We start from the raw sequence: 20,952 nt of genomic DNA, 5'->3' as shown, positions 1-20,952 counted from the left end.
ATGTACCAGGTATTATTCTAAGTGTTAGAATATAGCAATGAATAAAACAAACCAAAAAACCTGCCCTCAAGGAGCATATGTTCTAGTTGGGGGAGACAACCAATAAAACAAATAAGTAAATTATGCCAGATGTTGATAAGTGTTAGGGAGCAAAGTAAAACAAAGAAGAGGGATAGAGGAGTGTCATTGGAAGGGGTATAGTTTGGATGGTCTGAGAATGTGACATTTGAGTAAGGATCTGAAGGAGTTGTGGGAATAGCCATGCAGATATCTTGAGGAAGAATGTTGAAAAGTTTTGAAGCATGATTCTGTTTACATTTTTCTTTTCAAATGATTTTTCATTATTAATGAAATTAAACTTTTTCTCCCTGGTTTTATGAATTGCCTGTCTTGTACTTGTTAATCTGTTGTGATTTTAATGCTTTTAATTGTGTATATTGATGATTTTAACTTTTTATTAAATGCCTGACTGGTCTTCCTGCTTGTGTTCTTGCTGCCCACCAGGCTGTTCTCAACTCAGCATTCAAGAGTGATCCTGTGGGTTAGACCATATCACTCCTCTTCTTCATAGCCTCCAGTGGTTCACAATTTCACATAAAACCAAAGTCCTTATAATGGCCTATATAATCTGACCCCCATTTTCTTTCTGGCTTTATTTCCTACTACTACCCTCTTGTTATTCTCCCCTCAGAAAGTCTACTTCAGCCACTGATCTTTCTCTCCCTTGAGCTTGCTAGGCATGCTTTCATCTTGAGTCCTCTGTCCTTCTTCTCTCTGTCTAGAATGTTTCTTCTCCATGATTTCCCCCTTGCCTCCTTTAGGTCTTTGCTCATATGTCACCCTTCTATAGTGTGATCTTCCATAACCACTCTGTTTAAGTCCATGGTATGCTTCTATCAAGGTCCTGTTTAGGGCATGATGGTCTTCTTCATTTATTTAAATCTTTAATATTATTTATAAAATTTTCTTCATAATGATCTGACTTATTCCTTAATGTTTATTTTTAGATATTTGTTTCTAGTGGGGAATTGCTATTGTTGATACACTTTTTCCTCTTTTATATTTTCTTACATGTTAGATAGGGAAAGTGTTGATTTTTGTATATTTATTTTGTATCCCTACAGGTTTTTTTTTAAGATTTTCTTTTTCTTTTTTAAGATTTTTTTTTATTTTTCATTTTTCTCCCCAAAGCCCCCTGGTACATAGTTGTATATTTTTAGCTGTGGGTCCTTCTAGTTGTGGCATGTGGGACGCCACCTCAGCATGGCTTGATGAGTGGTACCATGTCCATGCCCAGGATCCGAACCAGCGAAACCCTAGGCCGCCAAAGCAAAGTGCGCGAACTTAACTACTTGACCACGGGGCCAGCCCCAAGATTTTATTTTTCCTTTTTCTCCCCAAAGCCCCCCGGTACATAGTTGTATATTTTTTAATTGTAGGTCCTTCTAGTTGTGGCATGTGGGATGCTGCCTCAGCATGACTTGATGAGCGGCGCCATGTCCGCGCCCAGGATCTCAACTGGTGAAACCCTGGGCCACTGAAGTGGACCCTGCAAATTTAACCACTTGGCCATGGACTGGCCCCCCTACAGATTTTTTAACCCAATTATAATTTGTAAATGTTTTCTCTTTGAGTTTTTTGGTATGCATTCTGCTTATATGAAGATAATAATCTTGCTTTTTCTTATCTATTATACTTCATATTTATATCTTATTGCATTGATGAGAATTTTCAGAATCATGTTAAGTAATAATTGAAGGGTTCTGCTTTATATTGGGAAGTAGAAGTACAGGAAAGGCTTTCACTCTCACCATAATAACTTGAAATCAGCACATAAAATGAGTAAGAGGCATAAACTACAAGAGAAGCAAAAGGTTTAATTGGGGTCTCAAGAATTGCAGTTTGCTGAGAAGAAATTCTGATAGAAACCCAAATAGTGTCCCACTAGGGAGCAAAAATCAGGGGCTTTTAAAGGTAAAGAAGGGAAATTGAATACAAAGAATTTTAACTGGAGTTGGAGGCAGCGAACTAGGCTTGGCTAAACATTGATTGATTCTATCTTGAGAAAGTTCACAATCCTCAGTCTTTTTGATCAGGGTGTCTGTTCACCTGCTAACCTCTCAAACAATTGCTTCTCTAAAACAGTTGCCGGTTTGGCCCAGTCCAAGGTTCAAGACAGCAAGGCAGTTTCTTTGGAAGGCACCTATGACTCCATTTTCAAATGGCTCCGCTATAGTCAGTTTTGACAAACCAAACATGCATACTCTTCTTCAAAGCCATTGAAGATGTATCAATGCAAAGAAATCTTTAAAAAAAGCAAACAAAACTGAACTCTAGAGGGACAAACCCTTCCTAGGTGATCAAATGATGTAGGGTGCTTTCATATCTGAGGCCAGATGCTGAGATTGGGGGTAAGGCTGTCAGAGGAGTGAGCCTGTATCAGGACAATCCTTGCTTGGTTGAGAAGAAACCAGCCAAACTTTTGGATGAGGAGAAACCAGCCAGACTTGTTTCATATTTGAATCTGAAAGAACCCCAATGCAAAGATAATCTTCTCTACCCAGTAATTCTCCCACGTGGAAGTTTTGTTGAGATTTGGGGCAGGCTAAAAAGTGAAAAGAGATCTTTTGATTTTGCAGTTTCATGTCATCACCATTTTGAAGTCTCAGAATCTTGAAGGCTTGCAGTCTCATGCCTCTGTGGTCTGAGGTGCTGTCGTTTTGTGGAGTTTTGCAGTCTTGAGGTCTTGCAGTCATGCTATTTCAAGGTCTAACGCAGGGATTGGCACGCTTTTTCTTAAAAAGGCAGATAATAAATATTTCAGACTTGTGGGCCATATGGCTCTGTCACAATTACTCAACTCTGCCATTGTGACACACTAGCAGCCATAAACTATATGTAAGTAAATGGCATGACTGTGTTCTAATAAAATATTACATATATAAAAATGTATGCAGGCTTCACGCTTGAGTTAGGGACTCATATTTCAAAGACTAGCTCTCCTGAATAGAAATCTGAACTCAACTTTCAAATAACCAAAGCTGCAACCAAACTTCCATCCAAAATCTGATATGATCAATGATGTCAGCCCCATAGGAGTTAAGGACTAGGCATTTCCTGTCTTTGTCATTTCTTTGTGTGGATATTGATTTCCATCTGGTATCACTTTATTCAGTCTGAAGAATGTCCTTTAATGTTCCTTTCAAAAGATGCAGTTCTGCTATTGATAAATTCTTTGAGCTTTTGTTTATCCAAAGCATTTTTCATTTTGCCTTTATTTTTGAAGGATAGTTTCATAGGATATAGAACTAGAGATTAACAGGGTTTTTTTTTCTTTCAACACTTTTTTCTCCATTGTCTTCTGGCTCCCATGTTTTTGAAGAGAAATCATTGCTTATCTCTTAGTTCTACTGTCTGTAATGTATTTTTTTCTCCCTTCTCTTGTTGCTTTTAAGATTTTCTTTTTATCAACTATTTATTTGTGACTTGCTTTGGTTTGGTTTTCTTTTGAATTTTTCTTGCACAGGGTTCATTGTTTGTCTGGGAAAGATTTACTTTCTCCCTCATATCTGAAGGATATTACTGCTGGGTAGAGTATTTTTGGCTGAAGATTGTTATCTTTTAAAGTTTTGAATATGTCATTCCATTCTCTCCTAGCTTGTAAGGTTTCTGCAGAGAAATCTGCTGAAAGTCTGATATGGGTTCCTTTGCGGGTTATTTTCTTCTGCCTTACTGCCCTGAGTATTTTTTCTTTGTCATTCATTTTTGCCAGTTTTACTACTATATGCCTTCCAGTAGGTCTTTTTACATTGACAAATGTAGGAGATCTGAGAGCTTCCTCCACACACATTTCCCTCTCATACCTTGATTTGGGAAATTCTCTGCTATTATTTCTTTGAGCACACTTTCTGCTCCATTCTCCTTCTCTTCACCTTCTTGAATACCTGTAATTCTTATGTTGCATTTCCTCATTAAGTCAGATATCTCTCAGAGACTTTCTTCATTTCTTTTTAGTCTCAATTCTCTCTCCTCCTCTGTCTGGAGCAATTCAACATGTCTATCTTCGATTATGCTCATTCCCTCCTCTATGATGTCAACACGAGTATTCAGGGAATCTGTATTTTGTTTTATCTCTTCCATTGTGTCTTTCATCTCTAGTATTTCTGATTGATTCTTCTTTATAGTTTCAATCTCTTTTGTGAAGTAGCTCCTGAACTAGTTGAACTGTCTCTCTATATTCTCTTTTACCTCCTTGAGTTTTTTGACAATAGCTATTTTGAATTCATCGTCGTTTAGTTTACGTATTTCTGAGTCCTCAAGACTGAATTCTGGGTATTTATTTTTTCTCTGTTCTGGAGATTTGATGCATTGTCTGATGCTGGAGGAACAGGTTTTCCCCCTTGTGATATTATTCGGTTCCTGTTACAGCCTATTGCCACTGGATGGGGGTCAAGAGCCATGTATTGTGAGCCCTCCACCTTCAGCTGAGATGGCATGGTGCAGCGTGGCACAGGTGGTGGGGGTTGGGGGGGCACTTTCTCCTGCATGTAGTGCCCCATTTCCCATTCAGCTCTTGCTACTGCTATCTGGTCTCCTGGGGTCTTGGCTTGATGAGATCACCCCATGTGAAAGCTTTTGCCCTGTTAGAGGGCTTCCCTCTAGGCTGCAAGGGCCCTAGGGAGTCCTGGGCGATCCCATGGACGGAAGGCCCCTCCAGTGCTCCTTCCCTCACAGAGCCTCTTGCTGCCACTATCCCAGACTTTAGGGGAGGGAGCGAAGTTCTCTCTTACCCGGTTCCAGCTCCTCCAAGGGGGGTGCCAGCCTCTCCACCCTCCGTTGTTTGGCTGCTATGATTCTCCAAGGATTCCTGTGCTATTAGGATATTTTCTGTTGGAATATGGTTGCTCCTTTTTGTTATACGTTGGAGGGGAGAGAGTCCCAGGCAAGAGTCACTCCACCGTGATGCTGACGTCACTCTCTTGCATAGGGTTCATTGAACTTCTGAAACTGTAGAATTATAATTTTCATCAAATTTGGAAATTTTTAGCTATTATTGTTTCACATATTTTCTCCCTACCGCTTTCTGGGACCCCAATAACATGTATGTTACAGTTTGATATTGTCTTGCAGGTCACTAAGATTCTAATAATTTTTTCTGCCTGTTTTTTTCCTTATGCTTCCATTTGGATAGTTTGTGTTGCTCAGTCTTGAAGTTCAGTGACCTTTTTATAGTTTTAATTTATTTCCTCAATATGGTTGTAGTTTTCTGTAAAGTTTTGAGATATCTATAATAGATGTTTTAAAGCCTTGTCTGCTAATTCCATCATCTCTGTTATTTCTATGGCTTTTTCTACTGACTGATTTTTGTCCTCGTTTTGGATCACTTTTTCCTTCTTGTTTCATATTTTTTTTGGATGCTAGACATTGTGAATGTTACATGGCTAATTGGATTCTGTTGTCTTCCTTTAAAAAAGTAAATTTGCTTTGTTGTGATAGGCAGTTACTTGTGGGTAAGCTTGATATTTTCAAGGAGTTTTTGCTTTTTCTTCTTCTTCTCCCCAAAGCCCCCCAGTACATAGTTGTATATTCTAGTTGTAGGTCCTTCTGGTTGTGCTATGTGGGACGCTGCCTCAGCATGGGCTGATGAGCTGTGCCATGTCTGCACCCAGGATCCAAACTGGCAAAACCCTGGGCTGCCGAAGCAGAGCATGCGAACTTAACAACTTGGCCACAGGGCCAGCCCCTCAAAGATTTTTTTAAAAAGCTTTGTTGGGGCAAGTCTGGATTAGCCTTTACTCCAGAGTTAGTTTTTCTCCTACTAGTTAAGTGTAACCCACTGAGTCTATGAATGTCCCAGTGTTCAACAAGGTATCTCCACTCTGGCTGGTGAGAACTTAGGTATCTCCTAGCCCAGCCTCATGAATTTCACTCTGTGCATACGCAGCTTAGTATTCTGCCAAAAACTCAACAAGACTCTTGTGCAGATTTCTTGAGCTCTTTTCTTTGCACAACTCTTTCCTCTCTAGCATTTTTCCTTGCAAATTTCAGCTACTGAACCTCCCTGAACTACAGCTTCCCATCTTAACTCAGTGAAACCTCACTGCCTAGGTTCCTCCTCCCTTGCTGAAGTCTAGAAAGTGACTACAGGCAGAAAGCTAGGGCAGTGGAAGGACTCACCTTGTTTGCTTTCTAAATCTTGACTTTAGTTCCTTGGAGGAAAAAAAGCATATATAGAATATAATCATGGTTGGAGCTTATCTGTGATTTTTTAGCGTATCTTCTGATGAATGAGGAGAGAAAGATGTTCATGTTTTTGTGATGTCCCTTTTACTTATCACATTGTTAATCCTACTCTACCTCCTCTGTCATTTATTAACTTTGTTACTTATAACATGTTTTATCATTTTCTTTTTCATTTATTTAATAAGTATTGAATGTGTTAGTAGTTACTATATTGACAGGATGAATCAGGCATGGATCCTGCTATTAGGATATTTACAGTGTAGCCTGGAGAGAATATGCATATAGAATCTTTAAATCCAAGATAGAGATTGAAAATTACCCAAACTGAATACAGATAAAAGTGATATGGGAAGCTAAAAACTAATGTCTCAATTGTTTATTATTTTTGGATTTAAGCAGCCTACTTAATGAGAATTTACAAAATTTTTCCTGATTTTAAACCCTCTTTTATGTTAGTTTGAATTTAATTTTCCTGCCATTTTAGATATAATATATTTGTCGTTTAGAGTTTTGTTTTAGGTAATGATTATTTTTAGTAGTTGAGTTAGAAAGTTAAAATATATCCCTGGAAGTTACATTATCAGGATGGACTAACTCTCCAGAAGGGAAATCTGAGGTTTTTATAATCTTGTTTGATTTGACTCTCAGTGGAAGAATCAGACATCATTGATCTGGAGAAACGCTATTGGTTGCTGAAGGCTCAATCCCGGACTGGACGATTTGATTTAGAGACATTTGGCCCGTTGGTTTCACCACCTATTCGTCCATCTCTAAGTGAAGGTAGGAGTCATTCTATTTTCAACTAATGTTCTTTGGTAAGGGCCCGCCCAGTGGCTCAGTGATTGAGTTCACGCACTCCACTTTGGCAGCCCGGGGTTCACAGGTTCAGATCCCAGACCTATGCATGACTTATCAAGCCATGCCATGGCAGGCATCCCACATATAAAGTGGAGGAAGATGGGCACAGATGTTAGCTCAGGGCCAGTCCTCCTCAGCGAAAAGAGGATTGGTGGCAGATGTTGGCTCAGGGCTAATCCTCCTCAAAAAAAATAAAAATACAAGAAAAAATGCAAATGTTCTTGGTAAACACACAGAGCCCATCTCTAATTTCTAAGCAATATGTTTTAACTCCAAAGGGAATTAATGTTACAGATTTGTAAGTTTCTTGAAATAGCGTAGTCTACTGGAAAAAACTAAAATTGGAATTAAGTTTGTAGTCTTGAGCTTTCTATTCTAACTATGTAACCTTGCATAAATCAGTTTAGTTCTCTGCACCTGAATATCCTCATGTATAAAATGAATTTGACCCAGTCAGTTGTTATAAAACTGTACTCCAATGAGGGGCCTCAGCAGCTGGTGCAGGAAAGAGTGGTGGCCACTGGATGGGCAGAGGTCCAGGTTTCCACACATAACCCCACCTCTTCCTCAGCTCAAGTGCCTCTACTTTATTTCTTTTACATAAGGAAGTTCCACTTCTGTATCCATCTCCTCCCAAAAATGATTAAGAAACTATTAGACCATACCATCTTTGAGGTCCCTGCTAGCCCTAAACTTCTCATTGCTATGACTTTATTTTTAAGTTAGGAATACAAAGAGTAATTGTGGGTGATATCACAAAAACTGTATTTGGAATCTGAATACTTGGGTTCTGCTGCGGGTTCTGACCTTTTTTAACTTTTATTTTTGGCAAATCACTTAACCCCTTCTGAGCTTTAGTTTTCTACTCTTTAAACTGAGGGCACAGAATTAGATTCTTGAAATAGAAAATCTATATTCTTCAGATTCCTGGGGTACTTCAGAAGTACTTGTTAGGGGAGGCGAGCAGACAGGGCTCTGGGCTTCTACATACTTCAGCAGTGCAGTTGTATTTTTACTTTTTATTTTATTTTTATATATTTTTTATTACTTTCTTTTTGCTTGAGGAAGATTGGCCCTGAGCTAACATCTGTGCCAGTCTTCCTCCATTTTGTATGTGGGTTGCCACCATAGCATGGTTGATGACTGGTGTAGGTCCACCTGGGATCTGAGCCCAAAAACCTGGGCTGCTGAAGCAAGAGTGTGCCAAAATTAACCACTACGCCATGGGGCTGACCCACTGTTTTTACTTTTTCAGAATTAGAGATTGATAAATCATGTCATTTGAAAATAAAATTATTCCATGTCTATTTTGCAAAACATTTGAAAACCACAAGATTAAATTTTAAAATACCCTTTTATTTCTGAAATTTAAAATATTAATTTATATAGTATTAAGTAGTACAAAGAAGACTGCAGTATAGAATTTCATTCTGTTGTAATATAGTGTTTTATTTTTCTTTGCTTCATGAAAGAGCTTTATGGGAACTTATTAATAACACCATGGTATATCTTTTTGAGTATACAGTTCAACTTTTCTCCTTTTTTCCTTTTTATTCTCAATATGTCTAGGTAAGGATAATTATAATTTCTGACCTTTTTTTCCTGGTTTTTAAATTTTTTAATTGATTTTTATTTTTTACATACTATAGTCATTTTTAGCTGTTAGAGTTGATATAAGAGACAGACAGGCAAACATAACCAAATACCACATGATAGTAATATATTTTCTGCTAGAATCTTAAGTTTTAGTTGTAATTATATCAGTAGAAAAAGAAATACTTCTTGAGATAGTGGCAACTACTGATAATCTTTTTTTTTTTTTTAATTTGGCCAGTTTATGAGAAAGAGTCATGCCTCCTTTCATAAACATATTATTATTAACATTAAGAAGTTTGTTGACTATGATTTGTGGTGTCTTTTTCTATTTTACAGGTTTGTTTAATGCTTTTGATGAAAATCGTGACAATCACATAGATTTTAAGGAGATATCCTGTGGTTTATCAGCCTGTTGCAGAGGACCCCTGGCTGAAAGACAAAAATGTAAGTGTCTTAAACATTTTCATAAAATTTGCAAACTGTACAGAGGACAAATTACTGTTCATTCACGTAAAATCATCTGTGGATTAAGGCTTGAATTTTCATCAGTTTGTCAGATTGGCAAATGCAGTCTCATGTTGAAGTTTTACTGAGTTAGTCTAATGGGTCAATCATCTGTTATTTTTACTGTGGAGTAGTTTGGGATCTTTGTTATTAATAATGGGGTTAATTTTCCTGATGAATTTGCAGTTCGTGATAAATGAACTACAATCAGTTATCATGTATGTGAAAATGTTAAGCATTTAGAAAATATTTTCTGGTAGTCTCTACAGATAATTTTATGTCTTGCATAGTTTGAAGTACAACTCATTTTCTGTCGCTTCTATACATTAATATTTTATTAGCAAAATGAAATTTATCATCAAAACACAATTTTATTAAGTACTGAAATGGTCTTTTTAACCTAGCCAAAATGTTATTATAGCATAATTTATAAGTCTATTGTATTATTAAATCTTAACCATATTTGAGACAAATGAAGCGGTTTACATTTAATTGGAACCTAATTCTAACATATTTTCTAGGGTCATCATCTCTCTGTCTTTCTAAAATATAGCTTCACAGATGTTCCCTATTTTGGGTGTGCTATTTGATATTTTGACCTTTTTTGGTAATATTGTACTATAATGTACTATGTACTATGACTCAATTGATTAAATAGTATAATTCGGAGCTGGCCCTGCTGCACTTCCTCGACCCAGGGTTTCAGCAGTTCGGATCCTGGACGTGGTTCTAACACTGCTTGTCAAGCCATGCTGAGGTGGCATCCCACATAGCTCAACTAAAAGGACCTACAACTGGAATATACAACTATGTACTGGGGGGGCTTTGGGAAGAATGAAAAAAATAAAATGAAAAATATATATAAATTTGTAATTCTTATGAGGGTGTATGAAATAGGTAGGTTATTATTTAATCTTAAAAATTCAGATTTATTTTTTCTTCCCTGGTGATATACCATTAGTCCAATCTGGCTTTTTGATAGATTATTTGTTCCCATTAAAGTTATAATATTAAATAAGGAGGCTGAAATCTTTGTTTCTCAATTGAGGTTAATTATCGCCTTAAAAAATTTTTTTTCATTCCACTTTTTCTAGTGGACTAATGGAAGTTAATAAACTAGAGTGATTCATTTGGAGTTTGTTAGCAAAGTGCTGATATTTTTACTTCTTCACATACTGTATTTAAACTTCATTGAAGAGCTGAAATTGTTCTTTGGCGAAAAATGGAGTGTGCATTAATCAGCTTGTTATTGATTCCTAATGTAGATGGAATATTTTCAGCATTATAAGAATCAGCTCTGCTGATTTACTATTTAATATATATTTAATATATAATATATAATATTTAAATGTTAGAAATTAAGGGCTTGAGTTACCCCCTCAAAACCTGTGAGGTATTGTAATAGTTACTATATTGGCCCTTTTCTTTTGGTTTGCAAAGAATTTAACTCCAGGTTTAGGTGAAGGATAGGACTTTCCAACCTAGGTAATGATTTAGAGAGAGAGATGTATGAAGTTTGTGCTGGAAGACGTACAAGTTCAGAGGACTTTTAATGACATATAGTCTGCTCCAGATGAGATCTGAATCGAGAATGTACTTGCTTGAGAAACTAAGTAATTTTTCTAGGGCAGCTTTTAGTAAAATGTAGTATACTTTAGAATATAAAAGTAATTTCCTTCCATAAGAGTTTCTTTTCTTTAGTTTGCTTCAAGGTGTTTGATGTTGACCGTGATGGAGTTCTCTCCAGGACCGAACTGAGAGACATGGTGGTTGCACTTCTAGAGGTCTGGAAGGACAACCGTACTGATGATATCCCAGTAAGTTCTGATTGTGTACATCTTGTTGCATGTAAACTTCCAAGAGGAAAATAGAGTGGAGAATTTTTAAAAAAGAAAGAGACAAAAGGATTTGTTATTACTTGTAGTTGCTATCTTATGCTGCCCAAAATATTCATAGCTGAAGGTACAAAACTGGGAAATTGCCTCAGAAAATTTAATAAACTGAACTTACTTGTAAGAAAGAAACTACACGAAAATTGTCTTAATTTTTTAAAGCAAACATAAGATTATATTTATCGTAATTAAGGAAATACTTGACCAAAATATAGTATACTTTAGCCTGAATGATAAAATGATATTTTATCTTTATACCAAATGATAAAATACCTACTTTTTTCTAATTATTCCTTTGGATTTCTGTTTTTAAAGGAATTACATACGGATCTGTCTGATATTGTAGAAAACATATTGAATGCACATGACACCACAAAGGTGAGTCTAGCTAGGACTAATTTATCTTTTTCTAAAAATACCATGTACTCTAAATTGGGCTATGTAGCTAATCTACATATCTGAATCTCTTCTGTATCATCTCCACCAGGTGCTTATTTGGACCTGTGGCTACAATACTTCCAAGTTGTCACTGAAGATAGCCCATTCCATCTTTAAACAGCTCCTTTGAGTGTTATAATATGAAAACTTTTATTATATTTTATAAGCTAGGCATTTTATAAAAATTAAATAGACACAGCCGTTGTCATCTATAGTTTATGATCTTTTTCTCCCATTTTATAAGTTATGGGAAGGCTGACCTTCTATAATTAAGCAAAAGAAGTCACACCAAAAAGAATACATATGTATGATTCCATTTATATGAAGTTCAAGAACAGAGGCAAAAGTAAAAAATGGTGATAGGCATAGAATAGTGATTTCGGGGATGAGTAGATTGATTAACTGGGAAGGACCATAAGCATATCTGAGATGACGCATATAATTTTTTATCCCAATCTGGGTGGTGCATATACATATTCCTTAAAAAAAACAAATTTCTTAATAGTGTTGGTAAGGGCCTTTCTTGAGTTCTTTTGTTGCAGCCAGAATAAGCATGTAATAGCAGGAATAAGTATGTGCTTTACAAAGAATATAAATTCTTGAATTTTTTAGTTTGACGACATTTATTCGTAAGGATATTATAATAGGTTTATTCCTGTAGCTGGCATTACTGTGGTGTCTACATGTCCCTGTAAAGTTGAAAATAATATGTGAGGCACATTTGAGTTCATTTAAGCCTTTCCACTCAAACATCGACATGTACCAAATAACAGATGGGTAGGATATAGACTACAGCGGTGTTATAGAGGTTTAGAAAAAATAGGTAACATCAGTTTTTTTCTTTCTTCAATCATAATTCCAACATGAATCATTATAGTCTTATTAAATGTTGCTCAATAGAAACAAATAATAAAAATGAATTTTACCGGGCTTGAGCTTTGTTTGGCAATTCAGGCAGTCTTCTCCCTTCATTCACCTCTCTCTGCAGAACACTAAGGTATCCACTTCTATTTGGTATGTATAAGAACAGAAACCTGCAAATGTTTCTGTTAGAAAATGCCTTATGTAGAGATACAGTTTCTAACACCTTTTCTCTGAGTGTTTGATAAACATGTAGGTATTACTACTCTCTATGTAAGATGAAGTTTCAACTTCTGGTTCTGCTGTGAACATTAAAAAAATATATAATTCAGCTGCTCTATCTCCATGTAACCATGATAATGAAGTGGTAACAGTTTAGAATAGAACTTAGACCTTTCTACCAAACCTATTAACTATGTTCACTGGTGACTAGATTGTTCCAATTTACCCATTTTTTATACCTTTAGATTGGTAATAACATACTTAAATGGAAGTATCATTAAAGCCAATAATTATAATTAAATACTAAATTATCATTAAATACTAAATAAATCATTAATGATTAAATAAATTATTAAATGCTAAAAGCTAATAACATTATTATCCATCTAGGATTGTTAGGTAATTGTTGAACACATGAAGTAAGAAACATTTGGTGTATTTTTGGGAAATGTAATATAGATATTCATTTTTTATATATATTAAGTTCCTTTAAATCTCTAAGAAGTCTGATAATATTGCCAGATGTTTCTAAGAAGATCTTAGGAAATTGTTAGGATGAAAGGGCAAAATTCAGAGAGTCTGCTTTTTGCTTTCAAAATTAAGAAATACTCCGTTTTCCCTACCCGGGGTCTTTTGTGGTTTTCCATAGGTAACCGTTGAAGCAGAAGATATTGTGAGTTATTTCCCAGGTCTTATTGAAGGAAGAAGATTGTTGATGATAAATTGTTCTCATTATCATTGACTGCTTCAACAGAGTTTTGTTACTTTTAGAACTTATCCTAGCTGGCCTACTTTTCACATGAACACATAACATCTACTTTAAATTATTGGTTTACTTTCAGACAAACGACCAATATAAGTTTAATAAGCCAGATTTTATTCAAATGCTGTAAAACATGAGACCATTCTTAACTTGAGATCTTTTTGAATATTATTTCTCTTTCAGATGGGCCATCTTACTCTAGAAGACTATCAGATCTGGAGTGTGAAAAATGTTCTTGCCAATGAATTTTTGAATCTCCTTTTCCAGGTATGTTTAAGGTAAATGACAGGTACAGAGGGTAGTAGTACCAGTAAGTCTACATTTTTTTCATTATGTAGTAGTTATTGTAACTAGGCTACAAAACCATATATTATGAAAAAAACTATGTTATCCTGTACACCACCTGAAAGATGGTGAGAGAAAGCCAGGAGTGCCTACTGAAGCTTCTCAAAATCAGGATATGGGAGATAAGATAGAATATGGCTGATTATGTGTATTTATCTTATCATAACTTGTGATAGAACAGCATGTAGACACATAGAGAATCATTTAAATTATAATAGCCATCATAATTTGCTATTTTTCTTCACTGTTTTTTTTTTTTTTTGAGGAAGATTAGCCCAAGCTAACATCCACCACTAGTCTTCCCCATTTATTTTTTCCTGAGGAAGATTGGCCCTGCACTAGCATCCGTGCCCATCTTCTTCCACTTTATATGTAGGATGCCTGCCATGGCATGGCTTGATAAGCAGGGCGTAGGTCCTTGCCTGGGATTCAAACCTATGAACCCTGGGCTACCAAAGCAGAGCGCGTGAACTTAACTTCACCACCAGGCCAGCCCCCACTGTTGTTTTTTTTTTAAAGACTCTTCCTAACAAGTGAAGCAGTGTGAACAGAGAGATGGATCATAAATAGGCAGCTGTAAATTTTTCGAAATATATAATGTCTCCAATTAGAAGATTATCTTAGCTGCAAGGCTGTTTCTTAATCTTTTTTCCTTAGAAAGTCCAAGAAAGATTGAGGGAGAAGGAGGGAAAAAAGCTGCCAGAAGTCAAGATTAAGCTATAGAGGTTGCCAAATTCTAACTCTTTTCCTAGTAAAGTAGTTCCTTTGCTCCAATTTTTAAAACTAATTTACGGTTTCCTGTTTTTCAATATTCTTCATAAATATTTAAGTTGATTTAATAGTGGTATTTTAGATTCTCCTTATTTTCCTTTCCTTGTAAAAGCACCCCTGTGAAGGTCAGAAAGGTTTGGTATCTTTATATCTTTCATAATCTTCCATTGTAAATAAAGAATAACTTATTTGTGACACAACTATGTTGGAATAAATGGAAATTCATCTCTTCTTGACAGCTAATGACTCATTATTGTATATTTAAAACATGTACAATCTGATAGGCCTGTAATATCCATTTAAATCAATCAGTTGTTCTACTGTCAGGTATAATTTTCAGCAGAAATTTAAGTTAATGGCTTTATAAAATATAAATATGTACAAAAATAATATAAATACTATAAACAGAAATAACGTACTTGGTAATATCAAAATTGGTGAACTATTTTTATCTCATTTAAAATAATATCCTCAACTACTTTACTGCATAATTAATTATATAAACATTTTGGTCACTTAAGTTTGTATCTTAGTCACTCTCATGCTCTCATGTAGGATATCATTTCCAGTTTTTGTATTGTCTTTGCTATTTTCTCATTCTTATCAGGGGCTTGCAGTTGTACAATTTTCCATGACTCTAACTTATAAACAAGCATATGCTTGAGTTTTGCGGTTGTGTTTCCAACATTATATTGTGAAAAGCCCAAAGAATCTTTCATTGAATACCCGTCAATTCATCATTTAAATTTTAACATTACATTTTGCTATACTCACTTTATCCCATATTCAGATATGCTTTTAAAACTATGTGTTCACTTAATGTATGAGTAAGCAGACTGTTATGCTAAGTTGTTTTGTTTTCTATATGTGTCTTAAAATTGGTAGAGTTAGCTGGTAAGTTTAGTGATAAAAGCTTGAATTATGCTCTTATTTTATTTGCTAAGATTCCCACTCTTGGCTGAGTGTTTTGAGTATTTAACTGTAACATATGTAAGTGTCAGTAGAATTGGAAAATCATCCCTGTGGTAATATCTTTATTTTCAATCCTCAGTGCCCAATATTTTGCAGAGGAAGCATGCTAAACATAATCCGGGTCTTTTGACTTATACCTCCGTCAAAAAGTATCAAATGTTAAAAAGTGTGGCAGACAGAATAATGTCATCCCTGCCTCCCCCACACCCCCAACCAATACCCATACCCTAATCCCTGGAACCTGTGAATATGTTCTATTACATGGCAAAGGGGACTTTGCAGGTGTATCAGGTTAGGGACTCTGAGACAAGGAGATTCGCCTGGATTATCTGCTGGGCCCAGTCTTTCCCACCTGTGGTCAGAGAGGTCGAGCCAGAGAGACAGAGACACAGTGTTGGAAGAAGGGTTAGAGAGATGCAGAGTTACTAGCTTTGAAGATAGAGGAAGGGGCCATGGGCAAAGGAATATGGGTGAACTCTGTAGGCTGGAAAAGACAAGGAAATGTATTCTTCCCTTAACTTCCGGAAAGGAATACAGCCTTGCTGACATTTTGATTTTAGCCTAGTGAGACTCAGGTCTGACTTTTGACCTAAAGAACTGTGAAATAATAAATATGTGTTCTTTTAAGATGTAATTTATTATAGCAGTAATTTAAAAAAAGCAGTGCAGAGGGAGATAATCCATATTTATGGATTGAAGGGCTCAATATTTTAAAGACGTCAGTTCCTCTTCACTTGATTTATAGATTTGGTACACTCACGATCAAAATCCAAAGAAGTTTATTATTGTCATGATGGAACTTGACAAGCTGATTCTGAATACATACAGAAGTGTAAAGGGCCAAAAATAGCCAAGATAATATTAAAGAACAGTGTTAGAGGACTTAGATTACCAGATAATAGGACTACTATAAAACAACAGTATGAAGACAACCTGATATCTGCATAAAATTAGACAAATAGACCAATGGAAAAGTATTGAGAGTCCTTAAACAGACCTACGTATATGTGATCCCTTGATTTATAACAAGGAAGACATTGCATTGCAGATGGGAAGGAATGGTTTGGTTTTTTTTAAATTATTTTATTGAGGTCATATTGGCTTACAACATTGTGTAAATTTTATGTGTGCATCACTATATTTCAGTTTCTGTATAGACTGCGCGTTCACCACCAACAGTCCAGTTTTTATCTGTCACCATACATATGTGCCATTGCATGCATACAGTGGTATACTTTACAGCAATGAAAATAAATATACTAATGCTACACAAAACAACATGGAGGAATCTTGCGTAATATTGTTTGGGAAACACTGAACCAAAGAATTCAAAAGCAGACAAAACCAATCTATGGTGATAGAATTCAGGATAGTGAATGCATCAAAGGGATGCGGTAGTGTCTGGGAAAGAACCCACAGTAGGGCTTTGGAGGAGGTAGTAATGTCCTATTTCTTGACTGGGTGAAGGTTATATAGTTGTGTTTATTTGTGAAAAGGTCATTGAATTGTACCCTTAACATTTGTTCACTTAAGCATGTATATTATATTTCCATTTATTAAAAGTTTAAAATTTGTCTACAAAAAATATGTCAAAAGCCCAAGTATCCATCAATATGAGAATGGATAAAACAAATGGTGGTATATTGGAACAATGGAATACTACTCAGCAATAAAAAAAATGAACTTCTGATACACGTATGAATCTCAAAAACCTAATTTGTATATTTCATTGTTATGTAAATGTTGTATCCAAAGATAAACAAAACTGTAAACAGATGTTGAACTCTAGTTAATGTTAGACATGCTGATGTATTTACAGAGAGCTATACCAATGTCTATAATTTACTTTGAAATGTATCCAAAAATTAAGATTGATGGATAAATTGAGGGATAGATACAAGTATAATAAAATGTTAATGTTAAAATCTGGGTAATGGGTATGACATGTTCTGTGTAAAATTCTTTCAATTTTTCTGTACTTTTGAAACTTTTCATGATAAAATAATGAGAAAGAAATTACATCTTTTCTGATGATATTTACAGAAGGCAAATAAAGAGGAAACGAGCCTTAAAAAACATATTTAGGGTCCGGCCCTCTGGCCTGGTGGTTGAGTTCAGTGTGCTCTGCTTTGGCTGCCCTGGTTTGTGTGTTTGGATCTTGGTATGGACCTACACCACTTGTTGGCCATGCTGTAGTGGTGATCCACATGTAAAAAGTGGAAGAAGATTGGTGCAGATTTTAGCTCAAGGCTAATCTTTCTCAGCAAAAAAACAAAAACAAAACGCTTATTTAGCATTAGTGGCAATGATTTGTTTCTTAGAGCTGTTCAAATTAAAATGCCACCCTTATCTTTCATCTTCTATCTCCTCTTCATCTCCGCTTCACCTTCCTCCCCAAGTGCCATGAGATACTCTTCCAATTTCACGAAAAAAACCAATATTCTCTGCATGAGGTATATTAAAATATATAGTATTAATGAAATATTCTGAAAAGTGGTTGGTTCTTTTCTTTCTTCCTTTCTTTGTCTCTTTCTTTATTTCTTATCTCACATAGAGATTTTGAAGTTGGCCTCCATTGAAATGGTTTGTTTTAAAAACAAACAGCTAAAGATGAAAGTTCAGATTTGCTCAGGTGAATCATTGATAATTCATCAGTTGAAAGCTATTGCTAATTCAGATTCCTACCTAGAAAGTGTCTCTCACACAGAGAATGTGAAATACTATACAGTCCAGTCATTGGCACCAGTCAATGGAATTTAATTTACCACTTTTTTCTCTAGGTATGTCACATAGTTCTGGGGTTAAGACCAGCTACTCCAGAAGAGGAAGGACAAATTATTAGGTAAGTTTGTAGTTTTAATCTGTGTATTTTTCATTATATTATTGAAATTTCTAAAACCTGAAGTATATTTTACTAAGCAGCATCATGCCCCACTTTAAAGTAATCATTATAGTAACACCCTATTTCTCCAAAATACTTATGTGGAAATTGTTTGGCACTATTTATGAAAGTTGAATGTAGACCTACCTTATGATCCAGCAAGTCTACCCGTGTGTATACGCTACAGAAATTTGTATATTTGACATATTTTGTTAAAGTAACTTCCTATACGAGAGATGGGATTAATTTGGAAATCAAATTCTATTTAATATTAAAATTTTATTAGTACTAAATTAATTTTTTGAAGTAAAAAAGATATAATATAAAAGGTAGCAATTTTTTCTTCCAAGAAAACAGTTCACATTTATTGTACAAAGATTAGAAAGCAGAGATAAGCAAAAAGAAGCAAAAAATGCCCATCATCTCTGTTTACAGATAATTGCTGTTGACATTTTTTTCAGCTTTATTGAGATATAATTGATAACTAAAATGGTAAGATATTAAAGTATACGATATAATGATATGAATTTGTATACATTCTGAAAGGATTCCCCCCATTGAGTTAATTAACACATCCATCACCATTGCTTTGCATATTTATCATCTTTTTTTTTTTTTGGTGAAAATGTTCAAGTTCTACTTACTCTCTTAGCAAATTTCAGTTATACAACACAGTGTTATCAACTATAGTCACCACATTATACATTAGATCTGCAGACTTTATTCATCCTACAATTGAAAGTTTGTACCGTTTTACCAACCTCCCTCTTTGCCTGCAGCTGCCAGCCTGTGGCAACCAGTTTTCTACTCCATTCCTGAGTTTCACTTTTTTTTTTTTTTTTTTTTTTTTAAGATTCCATGCATAAGTGATACCATGCAGTATTTGTCTTTCTCTGTCTGGCTTATCTCACTTAGCATAACGCCCTCCAGCTTCATCCACGTTGTTGTAAATGACAAGATTTTCTTTTTTAAGGCTGAATAATATTCCATTATATATATATATCACGTTTTCTTTATCCCTTTATCTGTTGTTGGACACTGAAGTTGTTTCTGTCTTGCTTATTGTGAATAATGCTTCAGTGAACATCAGAGTACAGCTATCTCTTCAAGCTGATTTTGTTTCGTTTTGCTATATACCCATAAGTGGGGTTGCTGGGTTGTGTGATAGTTCTATTTTTAATTTGTTGAGAAACCTCCATACCATTTTCCATAGTGACTGTACCAATTTACATTCCTACCGACAGTGTAGAAGAGTTCCCTCTTCTCCACATCATTGCCAGCATTTATTCTCTCTTATCTTTTTGATAATAGCCATCCTAACAGGTGTGAGGTGATGTCTCATTGTGGTTTTGATTTGCATTTCCCTGATGATTAGTGATATTGAACACCTTTTCATGTACCTATTGGCCATTTGTATATCTTTGGAAAAATGTCTGTTTAGGTCCTTTGCCCATTTTTTAATTGAATTATTTGTTTTTTGCTATTGAGTTATATCAGTTCCTTGTATATTTTAGAGATTAACCTCTTATCTTGTATTTGGCTTGCAAATATCTTCTCCCATTCCATGGCTGTCTTTTCATTTTGTTGATAGTTGCACTATTGACACTTTTAACATTCACATACCCACATATGGGATTGTAAAATTTTACAAAAATAAGAATATTCTGAAATATTGTTTTATTTTCTTTTTCACTGCAAATCATATAAAATGATACTTTTATATCTCAAAAGCCAGTTATAATTTAAATTATTGCCTAGTAGGCCCTATTTATCCCCTATTTTTATCTGTATTTTTCTTTAAATGTAAGTGTATTGGAACAATTTAGTAATAAAATCTGTGTGCCTTGGTTAGGGATTTACTTAGGCAAAATTACTTGAGGTGAAATACTTGGGTTAATAGGCCTGTACATTTTTATAGATGTAATTCAATTTTTAATACCTCAAGTATCTTTCATTGCTTTAGGGTTACCGTTATACTACATATTCATAAAGAAAGTTTCAGAAAGAGGACTGAATTGCTACTGAACTTTGCTTTTAGAATAAACTCTTACTATATAGCTTGTCACTTGACTTTTTCTTAAAAGTAGTGTGTATACAAATTTTTCAGTAGTTTCTTCTGGTTTTGGACTACTGAATAAAAGAGAGTTTATTGAAATAGAATTGTTTGGAATACCTGAATACAGAATTACATAGTAAACATTAAAACAAGCATTGACAGTTGAGATTCAGATTAGTTGAAGTAGCAAGTATATTTTCTAGACTTTTAAAATGGATTTTTAAAAATGATTATTTCTTAAAGAAGATTAAGCAAAATCAAGGTTAAGCAAACTCCATTTTGTAAAATGTTCATAAAAACGCTAGTCTCATGTAGTCTTTTTAATTTTCATACTCAGAAGACTCATTCTTGTTTGTAGTTTTCAGATGTTGAAAATGTCTTGATTTTTTCTAATTTTTAGCTATTTTAGCTAAATGTAAAATAAAATTTAAAAATACATTGAAGTGTACAAATGAGATATTGTGAGGAAATACTGAAAGGCTTTATGTAGCTGCAGTACCTTTTTTCTTATAATATTGAAGTCTAATTTCATGTTATACTAATATCTTCT

At 35.0% G+C, this 20,952-nt stretch overlaps 1 protein-coding gene across 1 annotated transcript in view; it reads left to right on the top strand.

Annotated features, from left to right (window-relative positions):
* Positions 1-20,952, top strand: part of USP32 (ubiquitin specific peptidase 32) — a 203,690-nt gene that overhangs the window by 123,296 nt on the left and 59,442 nt on the right. Inside the window, exons 6-11 of the mRNA XM_046675933.1 lie at positions 6,892-7,023; positions 9,034-9,141; positions 10,903-11,018; positions 11,409-11,471; positions 13,561-13,644; positions 18,246-18,307. Of these exons, the coding sequence (XP_046531889.1) occupies positions 6,892-7,023; positions 9,034-9,141; positions 10,903-11,018; positions 11,409-11,471; positions 13,561-13,644; positions 18,246-18,307 (565 nt within the window). The remainder of the gene's footprint in view (positions 1-6,891; positions 7,024-9,033; positions 9,142-10,902; positions 11,019-11,408; positions 11,472-13,560; positions 13,645-18,245; positions 18,308-20,952) is intronic.

The sequence above is a fragment of the Equus quagga genome, chromosome 11, assembly GCF_021613505.1.
Source record: "Equus quagga isolate Etosha38 chromosome 11, UCLA_HA_Equagga_1.0, whole genome shotgun sequence".
In the NCBI taxonomy this organism is placed as follows: Eukaryota; Metazoa; Chordata; class Mammalia; order Perissodactyla; family Equidae; genus Equus; species Equus quagga.
The sequence above is the reverse complement of the archived record's forward strand: the minus strand, read 5'-3'. Positions and strand labels throughout refer to the sequence as shown.